General features: G+C 37.5%; 2 protein-coding genes across 6 annotated transcripts; one reads left to right on the top strand and one right to left on the bottom strand.

Moving 5' to 3' along the window:
* Positions 1-521: 521 nt before the first annotated feature.
* Positions 522-12513, bottom strand: TRIM13 (tripartite motif containing 13). Of its 5 annotated transcripts, none has more exons than XM_057707004.1 (3): positions 12400-12513; positions 11721-11849; positions 522-2123 (listed from the first exon to the last, which is right to left on the bottom strand). In XM_057707004.1, the coding sequence occupies exon 3, from the start codon at positions 2113-2115 to the stop codon at positions 892-894; it is 1224 nt and encodes a 407-aa protein (XP_057562987.1). In that variant the 5' UTR covers positions 2116-2123; positions 11721-11849; positions 12400-12513; the 3' UTR covers positions 522-891. The 5 variants fall into 5 exon arrangements, with proteins under 5 accessions (XP_057562987.1, XP_057562988.1, XP_057562991.1 ...); XM_057707005.1 differs by having other exon boundaries at positions 12355-12508; XM_057707008.1 differs by having other exon boundaries at positions 11721-11846; positions 12400-12487.
* LOC130835597 (basic proline-rich protein-like) lies at positions 11081-16560 on the top strand. The gene is made up of 2 exons (XM_057707208.1): positions 11081-11122; positions 12013-16560. Exons 1-2 carry the CDS (start codon positions 11081-11083, stop codon positions 13228-13230), a joined length of 1260 nt encoding a protein of 419 aa, XP_057563191.1. The 3' UTR covers positions 13231-16560.
* The last annotated feature ends 2444 nt before the right edge of the window (positions 16561-19004 follow it).

Below are 19004 nucleotides of genomic sequence, written 5' to 3'. Positions count from 1 at the left end.
CAGCATTAGTGTTTAGCTGATTACTTTGTACTTTATAATAGCTGATAATTTCATCTATTGTCAAATTAGTCTTACAACTCTTAAAAAATTCTTTAAACAAATGGATTGATTGGTTGTACAGTTGCCATGATACTTTGGAACAACACTTCGCTGCCAGTAAAAAGGAGGCTTTCCCATTTCCTGCTCTTGCCATGTGGTTTTTTTGTTTTGTTTTTTTTGGTGGGGGTGGGGTTTGTTTTGTTTTTTAACCCATGCCTTTGTTTGCACAGTCACCTAACACTTTTGTAGTTTACCACCAGATTCCTTTGGTGATAAATTTATAAAACCTAAGCAGATAAAAGTCAGACTGAAATAAATCTCTACCTGCCTAAAAATGTAAACTTAGCATAAGAAAATGCCAGTTTTTGTTTACATGAGCTTTACATTGTATTGAAAAAGAAAACCTTGTCTGCAGAAAAAGTTGGAAATTCAACCCATCATATCTTATTCCTTTTTAAAAGAATGTTCACGCAAAAAAAAAGTTGCTTTACAAGAGTAATCTTTATTACATGCTTAAGAACAATCATTATTACACTACCTCATCAATACAATATTAAATCATGTACTGTCTCACCTCCTCTTTTTTCACAGCATAAACACAACCGATATTGAGAGTAGGATGCTTATTTCAAAAACACTTTAAAAAAAGGAAGGAGGGTTCAGGACTCACTATTAAATTTCACTTTTATCTTTATGCTACCTAATTTCAACAACATGTACAGGACATTATTTTTTAAAGGAACACTTTTAGAGGAAAATATCTGACTGGAATCTTGACCAAATCTGAACTACAACTCTGTATTCTAACAAATTTCTAACAAAAGACACAGAACTATGTACTTGAAACAGATTTTATAATAATTTGTATTTGCATACAAATTCTGCCACATTGTTCAGCACCACCAAAATAAAATTCTTCAGTCTTTCACTGAAAATGAAAAACCCATCTGTCCACTGTTCCCAGTAAAAAACTGATTGTTCTACAAAATCAGCTGATTTAGTCAGGTAGGAACTAAAGTTTGAAAGATTGTCTTTCCAAGTTGCGATTTCATCAAATAAAGACCATTCTAGGAATATAGTAGGACTGAAGAAAATGAGAAGGCCAAGCAGAATGATTAACACAAATAATGGATAAAAGCTCCAAGGAATCTTGCTAATGAATGTGCCAGTGTCTTGAGGCAAAGAAAGTTTATCCACATCTATGAGTTTTATGTCTTCCCACTGACTGGTATCAAAGTTCTTCATTAAAGGGCTTGAGGGCAGATTAGAGGGAGGCAAAGGAGTTTCCTTGATGACTTTTATTTTCTCCCTGAACTCCTGCATCTGTTGCAGAAATATGATGGGTTCTGACACATCTTTGAAAGCTTCAGCAATGTTAAAGGCCATTCGTTGTTCCTGCAAGATGGTGTTGAGTTTGTTGATCTCTGGGTCATAGGCCTGCATAACTGCAAGTTTCATGGTCTCAAAGTCAGACAGGATTTCATTCTTTTTTTGATCTAATGTGTGCTGTAACTTCTCAAAAAACTCCTTCACTTTATCTGAATCTTTAGTCAGCAACTGTAGAGATTTCCTTTTGCTAGTTTCCAAGGTATCCAAGCGAGAAAGAGCATCTCCCCGACGCCAGGTCTCAAAGCTCTGAAAGAGGGACTCAAAGGCATCCCTTTCCTGAGCATAGGCATCTTCAATAGAACAGAAAACATGCTTGGTGTGGTCACCACGAGTAGCACAGATCCCACAGATCAGCTGCATATCAGTCAGGCAGAAAATGTTGAGAGGCTGCCCCAAGTGTCCTTTGCACACTGGCATTTTGGGAGAGATCTTGATCTTGTTATACTTTTCCACAATACCCTTCAGGGAGTAATTAACCTGCAGGCTATTGACTCCAGTAGCTGAAGTTTCCTTACGGCATGTGGGGCACTTAAATGGAGATGATCTCCACAATGAATTCCGCACATTACCCTCTAAGATCCCTTCTAAGCATTTTTTACAAAAGTTGTGTGAGCAAGGCAGAACTCGAGGATCATCAAACAGACTGCAACAAATTGGGCACGTGAGATCTTCTTCAAGCAGCTCCATCACATCTCCTACCAGAGAAAGAAATATTTTATTTTACTGCAGTAATCCCCTCCATTTGGACTATGGAATAATTACAAGAAACTATCTTCACAGCCATTAAAAATGATTTTTCACTGAAATAAACCAGTCAAACAAAGGAAATAAGTGAGAAATTTGGGAAGGGAATGCACACCAAAGCAGATTTACTCTGCTGGGACTAAAACACACTCCTTATTAGTAGAGCTCCCTGTACACAAGGCCTTTGTGTGGGCTTTCCAACAACAGTCTTTGGCTGAGACAGGGTTAGGACTAGGACAACTGCAAGTTGAGCCAGCAGGACCCAACTGCTTGTTTTAAAACAGAGCTGACTACTAGCTGTCGGAAACAAAGCCACTCAGTGTCTGAATAGAATGAGCTCTTTAGTCTGGGCCCACAATTACAAAATGGTATGCTATTTAAAGAAAGAAGCACAGAAATATAAATACAAGCATGTACTCTCACGTAGACTTTTATTAAAAACTGGCATATTTTTCTATTTCAAAGGCAAGATTACAATTATTAAAATCAGAGGTAAAAACATACAGTGAGAGAGCTGTAATTCATTCTTCCCTAGAGAATTAAATGAATATTTTTTCCAACCTCTGGAACAGTAATCAAAGCTATTTGCACTGTCTACAGAAATCACTTCTCAAGACGCAGTGGGGAGAAACCTGGCCATCCCTGACTCTTCCAGGGCATCTGTGAGGACAATACTAGTTTCACAGTAATACCAAGATGTTATTTACTTTTGGCACAGTGTTGACAACGCACTGTAAAAAAAGCTATGGTGAGTAGACACTGTTGGAGCCTTGGCAGGAATCAAACACGGCACTAGGTAGCACCAAACTGGATTCCTGGTCCAGCTGTATTCTTTACCACCACATACCCACAGTAGGGAGAGGGGTGAGGGCAGCCAGTTTCACTTTAGAATGTTCTTGATAAAGCAGTAAAAATTATTCATTTTACTAAATCTTGATCCTTGTGCACGTCTTTTTAATATTTTGTGTGACAAAATATGAATTAAACACAAAGCATTTCTGCTGCACACCAGCAGATACTGTCTGGAGGAAAAGCAATTGGGTGAGTGAGTTACAGGCTAAACCAGCTGCTTTTTTCATGGAGCACCATTCTTACATGAAACAACGAGTGACAGGTTATGGCTATGCAGACTTAGGTGTCTGGCATTTTTCTGAAAATGAACAAAATGAGCCCATTACTTCAAGGGAAAAAAATGACAGTATTTCTCACAATAATAAAAAGTTGAATTTTCGAGTGAAAACTGGATTTTGGAAAACATATTTGCCACTTAAGAGTTTGATAGTTTACCATTAAGACTTTTCTAATGAAACAAGTGGTGATATTAACACGTGGGTTTTGGTTTTTTTAGGGGAGAAATCATGTATAATGAAATATGTCACTATTTGGAGATCTACATTACCAGTGAACTAACTGGTTCAAATCACCAATGCATGTTAGAAATCATGCATGGGTAAGAGATCAAAAGGTCAATATATTAAAAAATATGATTTCAGATTCCATACTGCAATTAACTTTTAAGAAACTACCACTTGTTGAGTTTTGGTATAGTATCAAAGAAGATTGACAGTAACCAGAAAAGGCCATTAAAATATTCCTCCCTTCACCAACTAAGTATCTGTGCAAGGCCAAATTGGATTTTCTTTGTACATTTCAACCAAAATAACTTACTGCAACAGGTGTAACACAGAGACTCCTGTTGTTGTCTACTAAATAGCAATTCATTAAAGAGATCTATAAATACATAAAATAATGCCAACCTTCTCACAACTGTATTTTGAAAAATAATTATTTTTCACAAATTACTTATGTTAACATGTAATAGGTTTATCATTATTTTAAATGAATTATCTTAAAATTTTTGTTTTAATTTCTAATACAGTAAATATTTATATATAATACACATGTAAATAAAAGCTCTTGGGAGCCTCAGTTTTTAAATGAAGAGGGGTCCTACGACCAAAATATTTGAGATCTCTGAACTAGAGAATACCAACTCTCAATGCAACTTTTATCCCTAAAGTTTTAGAACCAAAAATAGTGCTAAATATGTCCTCATTCAGTTTACTGAGGGATATATATATATATATATATATATAACATTATCCCCAAGGTAATAAAATAGGGTCTAATAATCTCTATGCCATCTTATAACCAAAAGTAAATAATTTTTAACAGTAATTTTAAGAATCGCAATTGGAGCTACAATCCAGAAGATAAATAGTATTTAAAAGATAAGCTTAACTTGCAGGACTAATTTGTTTATGGTTTTATACTAGGTTGTGAGAAATATATGTATAATAAATATGTAATATGTATATATATGTACATATACATATTCTACATATACATATATATGTAGAATTAAAGCAAAGAGTATTCTGTCAAATTTAGTGTCATATGGCAAAAATGGTGATGAGCTTATTTTTTTGAGAAATCTTTTGTGAGATGACAAATCACACAACCTTTGAAAAGTACTGGGAAGAGAATGGCTGCAGAGACTGAGGTTAGTGTGCTAAGAAGTTATTAAGTAGCTATAAAACACTCTGGCTCTTTAAAGCAAAGAAGGAAAACTTTTGATGATCCTGGTTCTACACTTTGTCATGTCCATTGCTCTCCATCACCTTTCACCTAAGAATTCTACGCTAAGGCTAGATTTTGGAGTAAACAGTAGAAATGGGAAAGTAATGGCGGCAGGATTGAATAAAGTAAAGCTAATTTACTCCTCCTCACAAGGTTAATAGTTCCAGAGCATCCTAGCCAAGCATATTAAATAAATAAAAGGAAAAACAAAGGATACCAAGTTTTGTCATGAGAAGGAGAAAAAGGGCACCCAAGACAAAGGGAAACTTTGAAGAAAACTGAGAATACTGCAATAGGGGCCAAAAAGAATTTTAAGGCTATCAAGTATGATCAAAGGAAAAAGGAAAATGTCCACGCAGGAGAATTTAGAAATAAAAAACAGTCATCCCAAAGCCATAATCAATTTACAGCTCTTAAAATGAAACGGACAAAAAAAGTTGGTATTTCAAAAGTCCCTTTTTAAAAAAAATTGCATCAAAATCATGGTAGGTCCTGTTGTTCCACTTTTAGTGATATAACTTACAAATTTTGGTTTATAATTTAAAGATTCTCATTTTAATCCACATTAAAACTTAACACTTTTATTTTCTTAGCTTTATACTCAAAACTATGACAAAACTATGTCACTTTCACAGCTGACTTTTAGAGAAAACTGAGACATATTAGCCTAACAACCCAAGAAACCATGGCAAGTTTGTTGCCTTAAAAGTTTTAAAGGAAAATACATATAAGGTTTTTAGTTTCACTAAGTGAAGGGTATGCTTCACAGTAAAGGAACTTATAGATCCTTTTCTTAAAATGTGGCTAACACATAAAAATCTAAATAAATCAATTGAACTTACTCCTTTGAAGAAACTAAAGTACATATCCCCCTCTTTGGGGGGACAAATACAGATGTCAAGAAAGTTTATGTGAACAAAATTATTGTTCACCAGTGATAACATTTCAACTTAACCAATGTCAAATTAAGTATATAAAGGCAAACAAGTTTTCCAAGATTCATTTCTTCTTTTGAATTAAAAATTTCCCAAGTTTTACGTATTTATTTTGGCTCTGCCACATGGCTTGTGGGATCTTAGTTCCCCAACCAAGGATTGAACCTAGGCCCTCAGCAATGAAAGCGTGGAGTCCTATCTACTGCACCACCAGGGAATTCCCAAAAATTTCCCAAGTTTTATACCAACAAAGAAATTAGCCAAATATATACCTAGTTATCTACCCCCTCTGGTTTTCAACTTCATTTTCCTACCATATTTATATTTTAAAATACACTTTTTAATTTATATAGAATAAAACTCACTCCTTTGAATACACAGTTCTGTGAGCTTTGACAAATGCACAGTTGTATAACACCACCACAGATTTATTTTTAAGCAAACTTTCAAGATATTCATACTTAAAACTACAAAAACTGTTTGATTAATATTACCTTGAGTGGGTATACAGCAACAAGAGTCTCTACAAATGACAGTAACACAACAACCAGAATATTAAAAACCGAAAAGTCAACACCTACAAAGGAAAGGAGTCATAAAATAGAAGGAAAAGTTAATATATGACTTCTCCCTCCTGGAAGCCCTTTTGTTTTTATATGATCAACCCCAAATGATTATAATTGAAGAGGTGCTCATTTTATTCACTCTTAAAAGGTAATTTTAGTAAAACCTTTTAATTAAAAGAAACCTTCCTATTAAATCTTTGATCTTCATTAGTTGATAGCAATATAAAGTTCAAAATAATACCCATGATTTCTTTTCCAAATCCCATTAGAGAATAAAAAGAAAAGCCAATATATTATACTTTGTATCTTAAGAGATTTAAACCAAATTTCCATCCTGCTTTGAGGCCTCTCTGAATTCAGGAATTTCAAAGCAGTATCTAAATACCTAACAAGTAACTAAAAAGCAAACACTGAAACTCACTTCATAGACAAAACTAAATTATGTGAGCCCTACTAAACAGCCATCAATCAACCTTATCTTGGAACAAAGCTTGGAATAGAAGAGCTCACCTTTTAAAAAAAATTACTTCCTCTCATCCCACTAATTAATTTTATTTTCAAGCAGTATACTGTATTTTCAAGTAGTATACTGATATTTTAGTATGAGATCCACTAATAATGGTTTCTTGAAACTTACTAAGGATCTATTAACTACTGAATCTAGGTAGAGGATGTTAAGGATATCTATTGTAGTATATATATATTTTTTTCCCTTTTTTTTTTTTTAATTATTTTTTGGGGGTACACCAGGTTCAATCATCTGTTTTTATACACATATCCCCGTATTCCCTCCCTTCCTTGACTCCCCCCCCTCGAGTCCCCTCCCACCCTCCCCGCCCCAGTCCTCTAAGGCATCTTCCTTCCTCGAGTTGGACTCCCTTTGTTATACAACAACTTCCCACTGACTATTTTACAGTTGGTAGTATATTGTAGTATATTTTTAATCTTCAGTATATTTGAAAATTTTCACAAAAAATTGGAAAAAAAAGAACTAAAGAGGGGACCAATTATAAGAAAACTATTGAGCTAAAAAAGTAAAACTTCAGAAACATTAGCTAACTATGATAAGCTTCACAGAGAGCTTAATCTGCTATATTGTTTTATCTTTTATAAAAAAAATATTGGAAATGTCTGGATTAAGGCCTGTGAGGAGACTGACATACTTGTCTTGCTCTCAGTCTATGCCCTTGACAAACCACTTACACGCATTTTTCTCCTCAATGAATAACTGTTTTGAAAGGTAGCTAACAATATATGAAAATTATTTACCAAGTTTCTTTAAGTACTCTGTATCAATGTGTTATTAATACTTCATTCTGGCTTTCTGAGACTGTTCCAAAACTTATATGATCCATACAGGATCAAGTGAGATTAAGGACAAAATCTCTGATAACTTGAACGTGTAATATTAAAATTAATATACCACATATAGTATCTAAAAGATCTTATCTAACTGTTATGTGGCCCAATTTAATTTACCTTTGTGTCCATATAAGACATAAGTAACTCACCTTTGCTGGCATTATCCTAGAATAAGTAGTAGTTAAAATTTCCCTCGAGGTATTTCTTAGGATTCCTGATAAGTAGAGCAAAATAAACCTAGTACAGAAGGTCCAGCAGCTTGCAAGCCTACCAACTCAGAAAGTTTACAAGTTTTTGGACTAAGGTGACAATCTCAAAAACAAAAAACTAGGTCATTACCTTCATAGTCCAGACAAACTTGGAAAAAATGCGTTTTTTCCTTTCCTTCATTCTCTTCTATTTTACCTTGACTTCTTTGTTTATTCTTCTTTTAACTCATCTTCCCCATTCTATTTCAAGGAATACAATCTTTTGATTTCCTCTTATTCCTTATCTCACACCTTCTTTTTACCTTCTTATCTTTCTTTCCCTATTTTCTATTCCCTGTGTCACCTGATAATCACCCAAGATATTATTCTGTAATCCTGTAAATGGGCAGCATTAAATCAGTAGTTTTAGGATACCAGCTAGATCAGCTATCCCTGTTCCATTTATATACAACTATTGAGAAATCTATGAGGACACCAAATGGTGTTGAATCCCATTCTTTCCCACCCAGATGAAATCAATTTGAACATAATGAGGGTCTGAATTTGAAGGAAACATACATGTAGCTTAAATTATTCTTCTAGTCTGGTACCAACCAGACCCAAATCATTTACCTTTACCTGTTAAAAGTTAAAATTAAACTGGAACTACTGACTTCTGCAAAGGTTTTATAAACCAGAAATGTCTTGTTTCTGTTCTCCCAAATAAATGTAAATAAATAAATGTAAAAAGTTTAAATGAAGGTGGCAAAATTTTACCCCTAGACCAAATTGTCTTCTTTCACAAGAAGCTTGGCAATCATTAACCTAAATTATTACCCCCAACAGGTTGGTATCTATTAAAAGTTTTCATCATCTAGCTCTGCATTTGAGGTTAATTCCAACTTTCAGAAAGTACTGTCAAAGTCTAGCATTCAGTACATAGCAAGTTAGATTGATCTAGATAAGTGAAATTATTTACATAGTATGTAATACTGTACCAAAGTGAAAACAGGCATTTAGTGGATAACTAATAAGTACTACCTACCAACTAATAAGAACTTACTTCTGAGATGGAAATGTAACTGGTCTGAACAAAGTTCCTTTTGCTCAGGGTAGAATTACATACACATTTTATTCTAAGTAAAACTGATCTAGAAAATATTTCAAGTAGAAAGCTAATTATGCTAAACTTTAAGCAGTTTTTAGGTTGGCTATATTCTATGCACTCTGTTGGCACTCCTCGCTCATATTCAACACTGCACGTATGCAGGGGGAAAAAAGGAAGAGCTCCTTTGTGAGTTTTAAATGGGGAGCCAGGCTATTGCCAAGTAGGATATACTTGTGGCACTTATGCCACAGGAAAGACAATCATTTAAACCACTGGCAAAATTTTCAGTTCAACTTTTCCTTAGAAATGTATTCTTCATCTTTAATTCAAATGAATTAGAAAGCGTTCACATTACGGGAATTTGCTTTATAGAAGGCCTAACTGGAGTGTTAACTATTCTGTATGTCAAAGGACACCTGTTTTTGGTTAACTGTTATGAGTACTACTCCTCTTATCTAAGAGTCCCAAGGCAAGGTAATGACAACGGCAGTGTCTTTCACGAATAACAAGAATGGGTAATCCGATGACCTAATGATATTTAAAAGACAAAATATAAACCAAAAGTCAATTCCTGACCTAAATTCAGAAATATAGCACATTTACAAAGGTATTGTTACTATAAAAGGTGTGATAAATGCCTTACAAAAGGACATAGAAAGCTGACACCATACTGAAGTTGGAGAGGTTATCCATGCAAGTGGATTTTGTTTTCCTAAAATTATTATCTAAAAGTAATTTGTGATTATAGAAAATTCAGAAAATACAGGAAAAAAGTTACCTACAGTCACATCAGCAAGGAATAACCATTATTATTATATTGGCATATTTCTTCTAATATTATTTTGGCACATTTCTTCCAATCCTGTGTATGTTTGTGCACACACGTATTTTAACAAAACTGGTAGCATGACACAACTTTGTATTCACTTTTTTCACTTGTTTTATCATATGCATTTCCCCTATTGTTATAAATTCTTCTAAAACATGATAGTCTATCTTATGGATGTGCTATTTCTTATTGTTTGTTTTGGGGGGGATTATAACATTTTAGTGAACACTGTAGAAAAGTCTTAGTCCAATGCTCTAATTATTTCCTTAGATGATTCCTTTAAGTGTATTGTTAGGTGGGTCAAAGAGTAGGAACATTCTTAAGGCTCTTAAAGAGACCGCCAAGTTCCCTCTAGAAAGGATATACCACTTTCTGAACTCTGACCAGTGATGTATGACAGTGCTCCACCTCTCCATGCAGTTCCCAACCTTATAACAGAACCATACTTTTACAGAGCTTAGTAAAAAAATAAGAAAAAGGCATACTTTTTTTTACCATACCTACCTAAGTTCAGAATATAAAAGTTTAAGGCAGTTCATACTAGTATGTGTCTGTATATTACCAATATATAAGAATATATGGTGCTAAAAGTTATGGGGTAGGCATAAAACAGAAGCACTGGACTGAAAAACACCTTAGAGATCATTTAGCTAAACATCTAACTTTACAAGTGAAAAAACTGAACCTCCTCCCCTCCCCTAAACTGTACACAGCAAGCAAGGCATAGGACCTGAGTTTCCCAATTCTCAGACTTTAGAACTATCTGGAAAGTGCGTCAAGAATTCAGTATCCTGTTGACCCTCAGGAGGAGAAGCGGGGTGGGGGGGAGGTGTTGGGTAATGGGTGTGGGAAAACTCAAACAAAATGCATAGAATAAAGGTTTAAAATTTTAATTACATTCAAAAAAAAAGAATTCAGTATCCTCACTCATCAAATGGAGAAACTTAATCATAAGCTCTCTAAATCCCTTCTAAAATTCTATAATTTTTACAAAGTAGGTTGTAACAGGTTCTCCAGTGAAGGGTAAAGAGCACTGAACCTGCATTTGAGTACCTAGCTTCAAGCACTAGTTTTACCCTTCATAGAATGAGGATTTTTACAGTACCTACCTCATAATTTTCTTGGAAAGATTAAGTTGACAATTTTGTAAATTACTGAGCTACATCAGTGTAAGGTGACTTAATTACATATGTGTACAGATACTGTGAAAACTATAAATACACATTTATAGTGTTATATTAGAGCATAAGTGTATTAACCAAGAAAGGTCCTAAAAGAGAGTTGGACTCTCTTGAACTGTAATTTCAAGGGAGGACAAAGTACAAAGCACCTTAGTGGAAATGGGCATAGCTGAACAACAGCTATGGCAGAAGTCCGGCCAGGTAACCAATAAGGGAAGAAAATGAAAATAACCTGGTGTTATGGAAGGACTTGCCAGAGACGCTTACTACCTCAGCTGGTGCTTAAAAGATGGTATTTTTAGGAAAAGGCAGGAGAGCATGAAGAAATAGATCTTGTTATTGTGCAAGACCAGTACAACCAGTTAATCAACAGCTCCATCAGGCTCTACCAGTGGAAGTGGCTATGTAAAAGAAATTCTGCTTTTAAAATACCTATTATATATAGGTCTCTGAAGTCAGAAAACTCAAGCCCTGTTGTACAAAGGCCTAGCAGCAGTGACACAGAAGGGAAAAAAAAAACTATTAAAAAAGAAAGAAAAGCTGCTGTAGTCTCTTTTCCTTTGCAATATATATCTTTGGATTATAGTATGTTTCAAATAATTGTGACATAAAGAATTTCCAAGTATGGAATCTATTTTTCTGAGTTTTGACAAAATATGAAAAGAACAAAGGCCACCCACGAGAATGGGAACACATGCATTCTACAGAGTTCAATTTTGAAAGGTTCTGGGCCTGAAGAAATTGGGTGCTTTTTTGTTTTTTGTTTGTTTTTAATATAGGGAAAAGTATTGTAATTTACCTCTGTCCCCTGCAAGCAGGTGTATTGGTCAAGGTTACTATTTCCCAGAGCAAAGCAATCAGCTTTTGGATTTGATTTTTGGTTGGTTGGTTTTTTTTCCACGTCGTGACTGGTAATCAAACGAGGCTACTGCAAATAAAGAACAAAGAAAGAAGGCATTATGCATTTATTTGCACAGGGGATCCTTAGTGTGCACCCTCAATTTTTTCAGTCATCCCCCAGAAATCTAGCCTGCTAGGACCTGGTGAAAAAGCCGGGAGCACGGGAGAGGCTGGAAATCTTTGTGCTAAAGAGCGTCTCGGTTAGGGCGCCCTCCCACGGCGCCGGACAGCGTCCCCAGGTTCAGTGCCGAGGGGTGGCCGAGCGCTCTGACTGGTTCACGGTCTCCTTTTCTCTTGTAGGCGATCGGGAGGCGCTGGCAGTGAAGCCGGGCGTGTTCGGGAGCCGAGCGGGTTTTCGGGAGCCTGGACGCGCCGCCGCGGCCCCGCGGCCGCCCACCCGCACGCCGCGCCTCCCCACACCCTGTGCCAGGGCCCGGCAGCTTCCCGCCGTGCCGCCGGGACCGGAGCGCAGACTGCGCTCTCCGCCAGCCCCCCACCCTGCAGGTGCCGGCCCGGCCAGGGCAAGTCCCCACCTCCTTTCCCCAGGAGGAGCCGGGCGGCGGGTACTTAGCTCGGACCTCCGGGGCTGCTGGTTGGGACCCGCCGGGAGCCGCGCAGCGGCCGCTCCTCCAGCCGCGGGCACCGCGCGTCACGGCTGCAAAATGGATTCGCGGCGCCGACGGACCCCGCCCCGACGCCCTCCTCCCCCGGCACCTCGGGCCGCCTCCCGGCCGAGCCTCGCCTTTGTTCCGCCTCCCGGGTCTCTCCTTTCCCGGGGGAGGGAGTGGGTGAGGGGAGGAGAAGGGAGCGAGAGGAGGCGGGAGCACTTCCGGTATCGCCAACCGCCGCCGCCAGCGGTGCGCCCGGGAGACGGGAGGCTCTGGGGCTGCGCGCCTCTCTGCCTTCCAGAGGGGCTGCGCGCTCCCGCGGAGCGCCGTGCCCGGGGCGCCGGGAAGGAGGCGTGGGTCGCGCGGACCCGCGGGCTTGGCCTGGCCGACCGCGGGCGACGGGAGGCGGCGTCGTCCCCGGTGGAGCCGCCTGGGAAGAACGCCGGCGCGCGACAAGATGGTTGGGTTTGGATTGTTGTACTTTTTTTTTTGTTCGTTGCATTTTTAGGAACAAAAAAAAAAGCCCAACCCTTCACACCGCTTCATCCGCATCTCTCAGGACAAGAAGCCCGGCCACAGCGGCTTGTGGGGACGGAGACGACTGTCCGCCCCGCACCCCACAGCCCGGGGTGGGTGGGACGGGCGCCCGCGTCGCTCCAGCCAGAGCACAATCAAAATAGTTCACTGTTGCCCCCCAGCCCGCAGCTTGCATCTATATGTTTCTTCGCAGGCATTAGGCTGAACACTCGCTACCCAATTCAAGGCTTTTTTTTAGGAAAATACCACTGCCCTTTCCTTTGAAGAGAAGAAAGAACTTAAATATGTCTCTAAACTATGAGCCGCTAGCCTGACTCACTGTTCTGACGTCCGGTCCCCTGTATAGGGACCTTCTCTAGTATCAAACGCGTTAAGCGCTTAGCAGCGAGCGGTTACGAGAAGCTTACAAAGATGAAAGAATGGCTTCTCCAAAACTTGCAGTCTTGGGGTTTGTTGAAACAACGACGAAATCACAGAATATGCCCTGGGGTTGAGTTTGCCTCCACTTGGTGAAGTCTGCGCTTTGGAAGCAGAATTTGGGGGAAAGGTATTTGAGGCCTATCATAAACAGTACTTGGGTCCGGTGACTAGTAATTCTTAGCTCTAATCCCATGAAAAGCTCCTCCGCACTCCCTTCTGAGATGTCCAGTTCTTCACCATGCGCGGGGTCCCTTAAACCCAGTTTTGTTTGTGTCTCCCTTAAGCCCAACTTTGCCTTTTTGGAACAGTCCCTATGTTTATGTCATTTTGCCCTCATAAGAACACTGTAGGACAGAAATTATGATCGTCACCCTATAGACGAGGAAATGGATGAAGTGATTTCTCCAAGGTAAAACGCAGGAGGCAGAGGTGAGACTCTAAAGGCAGATTCCAGATACACATTCTTTCTACAGCACCATGACTGTCAGTGCCAACAAAAACTGCACCCCAGCCTCCTACTGTTATTTAAAAAAAAAAAAAAAAAAAAATCCAACCAAGCAAACCTGATTTGTAGAAACATTTTGAATACCCTAATATTAAAATGATACAAGAAAGTTAGGTTATTAACTCATAAATCAGAAATTATCCTTATGTAATTTTGTAATACATATGTGTATCAGGTTGGTGGTAGATATTAATAAACTTCTGACCAACTAAATGTAAAACATTGGTTAAATCTGCATAGAAATCTCTAGATTGTTTAAAAAAAATTAACTACTAAAAGAATGTTGTATATTAAACTCCAAGTTTAGAGAAATAGGAAGGGAAGAATAACCTATTTTACCTCCCGTGGTCCTAATAAGACAGCCAATCAGGGAATCACCATATATAGTGTGACTAGAAAAAGAGAGTTACTGCCGGATTAACAGTTACATACACAGCTACCTCCTTCCTGGAAGAGCACAATATAACTAGATCCCGTTAGAGATAACACTGAGGGATTGTCAAAATTCTTGTCACACTGGAATTTCCTTCTATTGACTGTTCTTCAAATAACTAGACTAAGCTTAAGGTTGGAATTCATATGTCAGCACAGCAGTAAGATATAGTCTTATGTAAGTTTGTCTTTTGTGAAAAATATATTTTTACAAGTAGAATTTCTAATGTTAAATATTTGAAATACACACACACACACACACATATATACTTGTTTTTGTGATTTATTTCATGCTGTTGTTTTTGTCCTGAAGTTTGACAAAGGTAAAATCTGCCAGCTTTCCTTCCACCTACCAAGACATGTGATCAGATATTGCAGAACAAAAGAGGCAGTGCCAGATTTGGTGTACACTGAAATATGAATTGTCAGAGTGGGGAACATCTAATAATTAAGACTGGAGCAGTTACGTGCAGGCGAGGGGTGTTGGTGAGCCTCCTTGGATATACTGGAACATTTCATTACTATTCTGTGCTTCCCTTCCCAATAGCTGCCAAAGTCATGAATGCAAGCCCCAACATTCCCCCAATGAGAATTCCTGGCAATACAAGGCACTGACATTGCAAGGTGTAGCAAAAAGAGCAGGGCAGAGACTTTGGAATCAATTCTGCATCCAAACTCTAGCTCTGCCATATACAAGTTGTTCAACTTACTAAACATCTCTAAGCTTCAGTTTTCTGTTCTGTAAAATGGGGATCATGTTTCACTTGATCATGAAAATTAGATAACATACAAAGCAAGCAACATGGTATCTGACACATAGGAGGTACTTAATAAGTGGTTGCTATTGCTATGTGGGAGAAGAAAACCATGCTGGTTTTGAATAACAGTTTTAGATTTGTAAATGTGAGGCTCAAGCACAATAGTCTTAAGCAGAGCTAAACTGCCTGTGCAGTAGAGGAAGCTAGCACCATAATTTCTACTTTTTTACACCCAGCCTAGGGTGGCCTTTTAAAAGTATGTATCTTTCCAATGCTGTACCTCCTTCCTTGAGCTTAGGGAAGGAGAGGAAAAGGAAAAAACATCTCACTTAATGAAAAGAAGGCTCTGCAGTGTTTTTTAAAGCTTCACAGTTTCAGTGAAATTGTTGAAACATCCAAAACATTCCACTAAAAGAAAAAAACTACCTGTAAAAATACATTTATCACAAAAGACAGAAACTTACCTAAGACTTGATGAAATTCAAGGAATTAGTCCTTGGTTTGAAGAAAATTTCAGGTTTTATATGTGTCAGTTGCACAGTGAGGATCATGCATTAAAGGGAGCAAACAGCAGGATCAGTTAGCTTTGGGAGAGAATGAGAGATGTTTAAGCAACAGTAAACTTGGCCTTTAGTTGTGCCGTTTCTTTAGATTGAAAGATAAATTATAAGAATAAAGTAAAATGTCAGAGGTAATTAAGACGATATTAACATATGCTTATAATTATATACTCAGGATTGTGCTAGGCACCAAACATACTAATTGAGGAATTTCCCATTTGGTTGAAGAGACAAGTCTTAAAAGCATGAACTAGTTCAGTGATAGTGGCTGTTTAAGAGACAATGTGAGTGGTGTGGTGAAGACAAGATCAGAGGATGCCATGGAATCATCACAAAGATTTCACAGGGAAGGTGGGTGTCAAACAGAACACTTAAAGATCATGGGATTTGAAGATAAGAGGAAGAGGATTGGAGGTGAGGAACATAAGTTCAAGGTGGGAATGAGCTTCACTGATACTGAGTCAGTGAAGAGCATGGCCTAGTCTGGAAAAAAGGTTTGAGGCCAAACTGGGATGTTTTGATCTCAGAATAAAGAGATGAACCTCATTCTGTAGTAAATAGGAAGCCATTGAATAATTATGTATGTGGCACTAACAAGATGAAAGCGGAGTTTTAGGAAGACTAATTCTGATAACAGGGTCCAAGATTTAAGGGAGAAGAAATTTCCTTTATTTTAATACTTTTGAGGTTATTGAAAATTATAGATTTTTTTAAGTGCAGTAATGTACATAGAAGTACAAAATATGTACCTAAGTTAAATCCCATTGAACCATTTAATTTCAAATATATTGTTTATTAAAGTTCTCAATTTGTAAATAAAATGTAATGTAGAAAGAATTAACCATGACAATCTCCCAAAGTCCTCCAAGAGGAAATTATATGTATGTGTATATATATATGTATATATATATTTATTCAATCCTCTATAATTTATCTTACTATAATGATCTTAGCTATATTCTATGACTAAAGTTAGTATGTTGCTTAAATATTAACTACATTTTAGAGTATGCCTCACTAGAGCTTTAAAAATCATTACATATACTCTGAAATGTAGTACTATGTTTTGATATTTTTAACGATTACATACAATTGTTAATTTTTTTTCTAAATTTAATTCTCATACATGTAGAAGTTTATTCGTGATGAAGAGTCACTTTATGACGACCTTAAAAAATGACTCATTCAGGTAAAGACTACTGGTGTATAAGTATTTGCAGTTGTTTAAGAGAACTTGATTTGTAGGAACTGTATTTTGGAATCTTTGTGTAGAGTTCAGTAATCATGTGCTCTAATTTTATCTTGAAAAATGTCAGTTATAATAACAAATTTTATAATTTCAATTTACAAAACTACTCTCACCCTGCTCTATGAGAGATTTTTTGAACATTTCTTCTACAAATTAAGGTACAATAGTTTTCTATTATAGTTTTCAATAGCTATACTTTCTTTATCTTAAGTAAAGGCAGTAGTATATCTCACAGAACTTTGGTTCTGAAGGTCTAAATTTATCAGATATTTACCTATACGCTATTGCACAAGAAATACATGCTTCTGTTTTTTAATATGAGTCCACTTGAGTCTCTCTGATATCAAAGCATGTGGTAATAAAGGCCTTGTCAAAAATGTATTTATCTTATAATGGTCTTGTTGTTTATAACACTGTGGTAGTTGTTGCTAGAATGTAGCTGGACCTCTGGGAGCTAAAGCAGCCCACACTCCTCCCAGTCAGGCAAAAGACACAGACAATCCAGAAGATTCCTGAGACTTGTTATACAGTATGAGCGCAGGTTAGGCATTTTGTGAAGGTCATTGACCCTTGTGTTGTAAAATTCAACGGACATTTTTTCAGTTCTCATTCACTTTGATCTCTTAGCAGCTCTCACTGCCTTCTCCTTAAAAGGCCCTCTTTCCCTGGCCTTTAGTAACATCATGATCACACCCGGCTTTTCTTTTTCCAACTCTTTCAGGGACTCTTGCTGGGTTGTATCCAGCATTTAAGTTCTGGAATTCTTTGAACGCTCAGGTTCCAAGACACTGTCAGGATTTTAGCTATTATTTAATAACTCTCACATTCCCTGTAAAGCAGGGATCACAAATGATAGCCCGTAGTTACACCATTTTTAAATTTAAATACACTTTAGTGAGACATGCTCCTTCTTCCTCTCCCATAATCCTTCCTCTATGCAGGCATTTGTGTTAGCTGTTGTGTTGCCCAAGGCTCTTGTTCCTTCCAGATTCAGGGTTCCTGCTCCGGCAGTTCCCTCTCTACCTAATGATCCCCCCCCCACCCCGCCACTGGCCACCAGATTCCTCCTCCTTATCCTCGTCCCCCAAGCATAACACAACTGACACATCCTGTATTAGCTTTCCAAGAAGTTCCAGGCCAAGGTCAGATCCCTCTTAATCATCACTATCCTATGCTCTTCTTCCATTGCACACACTGCAGTTTCTTATTATATATTTATTTGTGTAATAATTTAATAATGTTTCTCTCCCCACTTGACTGTAAAGTCCGTAAGATCAGAGATTGTGTGCATTTGTATGCAAGTGTTTATCTGTGTTCTCTCATCATTGCGGTCCCAGCACCTAACCCAGTGATTGTAATTTTTTTTTTCATGAATGTTTTAAGGAAGTAAGAATTCTCTTTTTCAGAGATTAGTGGTACATTTCAAACTTCTAAAAATTAGCTGTTAAGACCATCTGAAATGGTAATGTACTCTGAATTTTATTCACTTAAAATAGGCACTTTAATGTATTTTATTTTATCAAAGCAATATTTTCACCCTTTATCTGCAAAGCACAGTTTTCCAGACTTTTCCTATAGCTTACACAGATGTGTCAGTAGTCTTTAGTCTTTTACAGGAGACCTCATCTGGTACATTCATACAAAATAATATGTAGCCATTTTAAAATCACGTTTTAGAAGGCTATTTAACAACTTGAAAAATTCATGATCTTTTATATGAAGAAAAGCAATTTTCAAAACTGTATGCAGCATGATACTGATTCTTTGTATGTATGTGTGTGCATGCATGTGCACGTATTAAAAAGATATCACAGGATTAACAGTTGTTATCTAGAAGTAGTAAAAAGTGAGAATTATTTTTATTTTGTCCTGATTCTTTAATGAAGTTTTCAACATTTCTATAATAGTTATATAATGTATTACTTTTCTTCAATTTATTTATTTGGCTGGGCTGGATCTTCGTTGCTGCGTGTGGGCTTTCTCTAATTGTGGTGGGCAGGGGCTGCTCTTCGTTGAGGTGCACAGGCTTCTCATTGCGGTGACTTCTCTTGTGAAGCACAGGCTCTAGGTGCACGGGCTTCAGTAGTTGTGGCTCACAGGCTCTAGAGGGCAGG

The sequence above is a fragment of the Hippopotamus amphibius genome, chromosome 14 (assembly GCF_030028045.1).
Source record: "Hippopotamus amphibius kiboko isolate mHipAmp2 chromosome 14, mHipAmp2.hap2, whole genome shotgun sequence".
NCBI classification, from domain to species: Eukaryota; Metazoa; Chordata; class Mammalia; order Artiodactyla; family Hippopotamidae; genus Hippopotamus; species Hippopotamus amphibius.
The sequence above is the reverse complement of the archived record's forward strand: the minus strand, read 5'-3'. Positions and strand labels throughout refer to the sequence as shown.

Coding starts and splice junctions, on each gene's coding strand:
- TRIM13 (XM_057707004.1), bottom strand. CDS start 2,115: ATGGAGCTGCTTGAAGAAGATCTCACGTGCCCAATTTGTTGCAGTCTG.
- LOC130835597 (XM_057707208.1), top strand. CDS start 11,081: ATGGGCATAGCTGAACAACAGCTATGGCAGAAGTCCGGCCAG. Junction 11,123..12,012: donor TATGGCAGAAGTCCGGCCAG/GTAACCAATAAG, acceptor TTTGTGCTAAAG/AGCGTCTCGGTTAGGGCGCC.